Genomic DNA, 8,217 nt, shown 5'->3' on the forward strand with positions numbered 1-8,217 from the left:
ACACACACACACACACACACATGCAGAAATCATCCAGTTTAATGCCAGGCAAGTCTTCTAACGTCACTTGGCAAGGACATCCACCCTGTTTCCCAACAGCAGCCAGCCCGTCCATTTACTAAATGAATAAACCGTCTAAGAGGTGGTGGGGGGGGGGGGGGGGGTGGCAGTAAAACAGTATAAAATGATGTCAGGAGTGAAACTTGGTTTGTGTGCAGCTGACCCGCACTTTAAAACATTAAAGTTGTTCCACTCTGATGTTTATTTCCTAAAATTAAGATGGAAAAGCAGAACAGCTGGTCCAGTTGGGGGGGGGGACTCCTTAAAGCTGCTGAACTCCCTGATTCTGCTTCCTGCTCTGACTCTTGATAAATGTAACCCATAATCCTAAAAACGAACTTGTGCTGGCACGACCTCAGATTATATAACTAATTAAACTTAACTATTAAATAACTTTGTGCATTTAATTATTGTAGTTATGAAACTGTGCAGCGCTTCAGAGAGAGAACCTCAGTCTGAACTTGAATGCGCAGCTCATGTCAAACCTTAAGTTTTTAATTTAAAGAAGAAGAAAAAAAATCTCTTCGGCTACTTTTTGAGCCGATAGCTTAAAGCTAGCGCCTCTTTCGGCTGCGGCTAGTTGGCGAATGCGTTCGTGAGTCTCCAGAATGTTTCGCAAAGCTCCTCTGAAAATATTCCCAGACTCGATGCCGGCGTGTCAGGCTCTGTGTGTAAAAATAGCCGAGTTAGAGCCATTTAAACTGAGCTTTGGTGGCCATCTTGAATTTTTTTTTTTAATTTGTTATTAATTGGACATTAGTCTCAGCTACTAACACACCAAATTTCAGCTTAATATCTCTACAAATGACTGATTGACAGTATTTTTCCTTGTTAGCTCAGGCGGCCATCTTGGATATTTGATTTGCAACCAGAGTCTGTGAAAAATGACTAATAAAAACGGCATATTTGTTTGCAAATTACGTCGCCATGGTAACTAGGAACGTCAATAAAAGTACGGTGCCGAGCCGGTCATTTTGATTTAACAGGTACACGCTGCGGTTCGGGACGCATTAAAGTTGACAAAGAGTAAAATATAAAGTTAAGAAACCCTTGTCGGGTGGATAATAATAGGTGGCTGCATTACTAGGCAATCTCCAATTAAATGTTTTTTTTTAATCCTGCATGGATTTTTTTCTTGGAGAAGTAATTTTATAAAACATTTCAGGTGCTGTAAAGTTTTATCAGCTCAGTTCTGCAGCTTCAAACAGGACGCCCTTTATTTACCGTATTTTTCATACATTAAGTGAAAACAGTTACTTCTGACGGATTTTTTGAGCGCCGTGTTTTAAGTGCGCCTTATAATCCTAAAAATACGGTAATTTGATTTTTAGTTGAAGCTAAACATTTATTCTCCTGTCACTCTCTTGGAAAACGTATCTAAGATTTACTCAAATGCAAAAAACTAAACCCTCCGTAATCCATAAATCATAAAAACCACTAAGAGAGAGTAACTTATTTATTAGCCCGTCGTCATCTTGAGGTTCAAACGGGCGAGAGTGAATCAAATATGAACCGTGCGGAGATGAGAGGGAAATCTGAAGTCCTTTAATAGTGGGGGGGACGCCGGCTGTGCTGCATGGGTGAGGGGCGGGTTGAGAATGGGTTTGTGACGGTGGATTAGAGGAGCGGTGAGGGGCGGGGGGATGTGAACAGCAGCCGCTGCAGCTCCTCATTGATCTGTCCGTCTCTAAGACCTTCGGCTTTTTGTGAGATGTGCAGGATTTACGACCCGCGGGGCCGTGGGCGTCCATGTTGGTGCGTACGCTCGCTGACAGCCGACCAGCTTCTGCTTTTTTAGGTCGATTTGGCCTTTTTACCCCCCCGGCACACACAAACCCCCACACACAACATGAATGCAAACCCATCCACACGCTCAGAGAAATAATATAAAATGAAATTCATCTCTTGAAAGAGGCAACGAATGCAAATATCTGGACACAAACCTTCCACCTGAGGATTTACCAGCAGAAAAAGAATAAATTCAACTTTTATTTAAACACATTTCTGAAACAAACTGTTTTATACATTCATATCTGTTAGTAAAAACCAGCACGAGCAGACGCGGTTTTTTTTTTTTGTTTGTTTTTTTTTCCCACCGCAGCGTTTTGATCACATTTGAACAAACAAAGGATGGAGATCTCAGCAAAACAGCAGCAGATGAATGGCCAGCATGAGGTCAAAGGTCACCAGCACTCAATCTGTGCAGGTAGGTTGGAGGTCATGACAAAAATAAACTGATTTGTTTTGCATAAAAAGCATGACAATGGATGTTATGGAACTGGTAACACACAGTAGAAAGAGTTTCAGCGTGCACTGTCCTGAAAAATGACAGGAATGACGTGTTTCATGTAACTTCAGGTCCTACTTCAAACGTCAGGCCCTAAAATTTAACGCTTATCTTTTGTCTTGCTGCTCACTCAGTGCTGCATTGAAGAACGTTACAGTTAAGATTAGATAGTAAAATAAATAAAAACAGGTAAAAGATCAAAGTCTGTCTTACCATGAGTGTCAGTTTCTTGTTGAGGGTAAACAATGCCTTCAGATTCAAATATGGGCTGCAGGAAGGCCACTACAGAGAGAGGAAGCACAGGGGTGGGGGTGTGTGGCGTCAAACAACCAGCATCATGACCTCTAACTTTAGAACGTGCAGCCCGAGCGCAGCTTCAGAAAGACTTTCGTAAAAACATGTTCTCAGTGGAAACAAACAGCCTGTGTCCGGGTGGAATCTCACCACCTGAGGCCAGAAATCCAAACCGTCACGTCAACGAAGGAGTTGACTCTAGCTGGTCTGGATTTAAAGCTCACGAAGACGGGTTCTCGTTTATTACGCTGGAGCGAAATACATTTGTAAACAGGTAAACGAAAGACCCCGAAGAGTGCGTTCAGTTCCTGCTCCGACGCCGAGAGCGTCCGCTCCGCCTGAGTGGAAGTCTGGGCGTCGTCATCGGGCCGAGCTTTTCATTTGTCTAAATGGACGAGCTGGCTGTTAACGCAGGCTGAAGGAAGGTCCCCTTGGGGGGTGGGGGGTGTTTGTGGGTTTTTACATACAGTCAGAAGAGGCTTTAGTGCTCTGAGTGCTGCATCAATCTGCGGTTAAACACCGCGGCTCAGTCCCACGCGCTCGCAAACATGGCTGCCACGGCTCCTTACAATAAACTCTCTCTCTTTAGAGGTCATAAATATTATTACTTAATACATATTTGAGCTTTTTCAACTGTAAAACAACATTTTGACTGAGTGGAAGTCTGGCTTTCGCTAATAATAAAACTGCCTGCTTCTGTCGGACACAGCGAAGCGTCGTCTGCAAACAGCTGCAGTTGGTGCACGCAGACGAGCCGGGCCTTGTTTCGCTTCTATCAAAACTTTAGCGTCGTTTCTGTTTGAGGTTTATAGATAAAACTCTCAAGAGAGTTTGGAATAAGTCAGATTTAAATCATCACCAATAAATCAACAGCCGAGTTATTTGTGGAATGACTTTAACTTTATTATTTTTTTAAATTAGTGCCGTTTGTGTTCACGCTGCGTAATATGAATACGTCGGTTTTGTTTTTTGGCTCCATGATGTTCTGTATTTTTGACCTTTTCTCTCTCGTTGCCACGAGCCTTTAAAATAAGTCCGTTCATTAAAATTGGCTTTACTTTTTAATTTGAATAAACAGTCCAGACCTCTGTGATCCGGGCAGCAGTGGCTCGTTTAAAAAACAAACCGAGTGGACTTTTTAAATCATTTCTCGTGACGTGTTTGTAGATTTTCTGTGCTTCACACTATCAGACTAAATTCTCAGCTTCGACCGTTCTTCTCCGTGCGACTAGAAACCTTGACGTTAATGTGCACGAACTGTAATTTGGCCGTGTTTAACATAATAAATATTGGAGGTCCTTCTTGGTGCCGAGGTGGTTGCAGATCAAAAGCAGCCCTGGCTCGTCCTCCGGCCTGCCGGGTGTTGTGTTTCAGCTCAGAGCTCCATTAAAGCTGGATTATATGTCCATGATGGGGTGTAGATATACTGATGGTTTAATGCCGGTGATGGGAATGCTTGGCGCATGACAGCATGTAAACAAAAACCAAATGTGGTGATCGCCATGGTGACACATTCCATCCAACCTGACCATCATGACAAACATCATCGCAACATCGTTTTAAATTCGTACATTTAAAAAAAAGAAACATTTACATCAAGGCCTTCTTTCTTCTTCTGATGGAAATCTACAACAAGGCCGACTCTGTCGTATTCAGAGCCGCTCCGGGCTCTCCCCGTTCTTTCTCTGGCGCACCCAGTGCCGGTTCTAGAGGGTAGCACGGAGGGCAGATGTATAAATCTTGCCACCCTGGTTGCCACCCTACTTGTAGTAAAACGTCTGCGGAGAATTTCAGCCTTAGGTTTAGAGCGCACACCTCGCCTGAATTTCACCAACTGGAGCGAGACGCTTTCAAGATCAGCGAACTACCGGTGCTTTTCCACCCCGGAGCCGAACTACCGGTGCTTTTCCACAACTTTCGTCAGCCCTGAAAGTTTACGGGACTCGAACAAATCAGAACCAAGATCTTCTGAAAGACATCTTACTTATTTATTTCTTTTTTCTAAAACATTTACTCTTGAACAAAAAGGAATCGTTAACCGATCACCGGTTCTTAACGCGGCGCACCGCTTTTATTGAGGCTGTTTTTATGTTTTTTATTACTGGGCCAGAGCTTTGGGTCATCGGTGATCAAATATTGGCTCAGAAAGTTGAACCCAGCTGGGTCAGAGCTACGGTTTCCAACATTGAGAAGATTAAATAAGGAGGTCAAGGGGGGCCCTATTATAGCTAGTGTTCTGCTAGCTAGCATTTTGCTACCTTTACCTTTTATTTTCCAACACTTGGCTCAAATTTAGCTTTTTTATTTTTTTTAGCTACGTTTTCCTCCTTTTAGCCTCATGTTGTTGTTGTGCTTTAAGTTTTTAGATGGTAACTTTCCTTCTTGTAGCTGTAACAAAACATTGTCTATAGACAAAAAGCAGCTTAAACAGCTATTTTTTGTAGCTTCAGTGAGCCAAAGCGTAGTTCTGTGTAAAAACTACGATACTTCATATCTGATTAAACAAACTGACTGTTTCTCCTGCTTCGAATATCAACCACAGCAGCAACAGATTTGTCCTGGGTCTTAATATATATATTTTTTTTGTTTAAAATACATTTCTTTACTTTAAGGGAGAGTAAACAAGTGAGCCACGTCCTTCTTCACAGTCCACAAGTCGACCCGTCTGACTGGACCTCTGCTTTAAGGTGTAATTAGTAAAACTAAGACGGTAAAAACATGAAGATTTGAGCTGCTTGGGTTCTTTAAGACCTTCAGTTTGCGCTCGACAGTGAGTAGGGGTTCCTAAAATAACATGGCACCTTCCCAAATTGTAATCATCTAAAAATCCATCATCTTTACCGGCTTCATCCATCGCAGGTGGCGGGGGTCACTGGTGCCCATATTCTTATCTGATTCAATAATTTAGAAACTTTAACCCTTTTTAAATAGAAATCTAAGCCAGTATTTTGGGGGGTGACTACTCAGACCCAGCATTAGGTCACACATTTTATTATTTTCAACCCTAAAGTGTAAATTATAACATAAACAACCTGAATGTAATTCAGTGCGCCATCTTTGCCACCCAAGACCAGAAACCTCTAGCTCCGCCACTGGTCACGCGCCACAGGCCCGCCTGTTTATCCGCGGCGTGTTGTGTAATTACTGCACGCGCACGGCGGCGGCTGAGATGGTGGCTGATGTGAGATCAGCGCAAGGTCATCCGTCGACGGGAGGATGCTGCTTTCACTTGTTTACATCCTCCGTCCCGCTCCAGCATGGCCGCCGCGAGCACGCGCAGGAACAAATCCTCAATTTCAAATAAAATAAAAAAAAATAAAAAACACCACAACGGGAATTTGGGCTGAGCTAAAAGAGGCTGAATGATTCCGGGCAGGGTGCGCAGCGGACCCCCCCTCCCCCTCCCTTTATTGTTCCCACCAGAAGCAGCGGAGCTGATTTTACAAGAACCGAACCTCCTCTGAGCTGAGCGCGTTTTTCTGTCTGCCATTATGTCTCACACCGACCCCCCCCCCCCAGCATCCCCATCGCAGCTCTTACCTCCCGTGTTCGTGCGCTTGGTGCTGCTGGCCTCCGTCGGGGTCTCCAGGGGTCTTTTCCGTGAATCCGGGGGGTCGGACTCCATGTGGGGCTGCTGACTGTGATGGTGCGGGTTGGAGAAGATGCCGTTCTGCTGCACTGCTCCGCCGGCCATCATTTTCGAGCTCGCTCTTGGATGCTTTAAGCTGCGCGTGCGTTCAAATCCCCCCTTTGCGTCGTTTTTTTTTTTTTTTTCTTCTTCTCAGATTTTACGCAGCGCAGCCGAGCGGACGGTGAATCGTCGGAACGGAGCTTTAAGAATGGAGGAAATACGCCTTGTTTGTGACGCACGGGGCAGGTTGACTGCGCGTGTCCGCGTACAGAGAGATGCTGCGCACAGACGGAGAGAGAGAGAAAGGAGCGCTCCTCCTGCGGAGAAACACGAATCAAAGCAGGCGGCTCTTTACTCTTCCATCAAGCTTCACACGTGCGTGCTGTGCGCGCGTGTCATCCCGCTGCAAGCAGCTCTCGTGCCCGGCGGCTCCTCCGCGAGAACACAACAAGAACCCAAGACAAAGAGGACGAACCAGCCGGAGCGCGAGGTGGTCCGAGAAAAATCCGACTGCTTGGAAAGATTTCCGGCTCGTCCTGCCCTGCTCGTGCCGTGGAGACACGCGTGGGTCGGCGGGCTGGCGGGTGATGGCGGGTGATGGCGGGGGTCCGGGGCTGGAGGAAGACACAGAAAGAGACGGTTTGTGCGGCTCGCGGTGGCGCTGAAGATGCTGCAGTCCTGCGTTCAGAGCATCCTCCTCTGACTGGCTGCTGGAGGAGGCGCACGTCACAGGCCTCCAGATGCGTTCAGGGACACTCGGACATTCACGCGCCACACTTCCCGAAATGCACATTTCATCTTTAACGCGGATTATCAGCTGCCAAATTATTTTTCTGTTTGGCTTCGTTTGTCAACAACTGCATTGCCCCCCCCCCCCCCCCCAAATACAACAAAGACTCAAAACCTGTTGTTTTACACACGCACAGCATCTCTTAAAATATATTTTTGTGATTCATTTGAAATAAAGTCAGATTTTTTTGCATATTTAAAAAAAAAAAGGTAATTAAATTAGTCATTTTTCAGATTTCAAAATATTCCTAAGAAAATACAAACAAAACTTTTATCACTACATTGTTTTACTTATCAGAGTTTTCTGGTGAAATGTTTAAATAAATAAAAAAAAATATTAATATCCTGCTTTTATGTTCATTTTTTCCAGATTTCAAATTAAAATCACCAGAGGTGAATGAAGCCTCCATCAAATTCCAAAGAGCATCATATATTTACCTTAAATTACACGCTCTAAAAACAGCTGGGTTTAAAACAGTCCAGTTTGTACTCCTGCCCTGGAGCGAACCAGCCAGGGGGTGGACCTCAGCAGGGTATCACTTGGACCACACAGACTTTACAACGACTGGGTTCAATTACTTGTTCAATAAGACCGTCAAAGTCTATATAATCACATCTTGGATTGGTGCTAGCTAGCTGGAGCTAATTGCTATGAGCATCAGCTAGCTAGCACCAACTAACTCACTGTCTAGAGCAAGCTATAAATGATAAAGTTAATTTTCTTACGTCTTTATCGTCATAGCTTTAGTCATTTCATCCTAAAGTAGTTCAACGACAGGCTTAAACTACAGACCAAAGCATAGCACGGCTCCTCTCTGACCAACATGGAGTCAAACCCAGCATCTTTAACCAGACAGTTAAGAAAACAACCCAGCATTTTTCAGGGTGTGTGAGTTAAACCCAAACTGGAGCTGCCATGTGCTCCGACAGGCGGGAATAAATACATCCGTCATGTTTTTCCACGTGATCTTTGTTCAGATTCGTCTGTTTGTGTTCTGGAAACAATAAGCCGGAGAAGCAGTTTGTTGATCTTTAACCCATTTCTGCCGCTCTGAAAAGTTCTGGTCCAGCTGGTGAGGTTCAGGAGGAGGGGGTGAAACGCTAAACTGCTGCATATATATATATATATATATATATATATATATATATATATATA

General features: G+C 44.4%; 1 protein-coding gene across 3 annotated transcripts in view; it reads right to left on the reverse strand.

The window, feature by feature from the left end:
* nova2 (NOVA alternative splicing regulator 2) overlaps positions 1-8,217 on the reverse strand; it is a 92,636-nt gene that overhangs the window by 83,469 nt on the left and 950 nt on the right. The window contains exons 2-3 of one of the 3 annotated variants that reach the window (XM_037677715.1): positions 6,182-6,886; positions 2,561-2,629 (exon numbers count right to left, since the gene is read on the reverse strand). In XM_037677715.1, coding sequence (XP_037533643.1) covers positions 2,561-2,629; positions 6,182-6,338 — 226 coding nt within the window. In that variant the 5' untranslated portion in view covers positions 6,339-6,886. Of the gene's footprint in view, positions 1-2,560; positions 2,630-6,181; positions 6,968-8,217 lie in introns of those variants that run through there. The other 2 variants (XM_037677714.1, XM_037677716.1) reach the window with 2 other exon arrangements.

Source organism: Nematolebias whitei, chromosome 6, assembly GCF_014905685.2.
Source record: "Nematolebias whitei isolate Nwh7 chromosome 6, NemWhi1, whole genome shotgun sequence".
NCBI classification, from domain to species: Eukaryota; Metazoa; Chordata; class Actinopteri; order Cyprinodontiformes; family Rivulidae; genus Nematolebias; species Nematolebias whitei.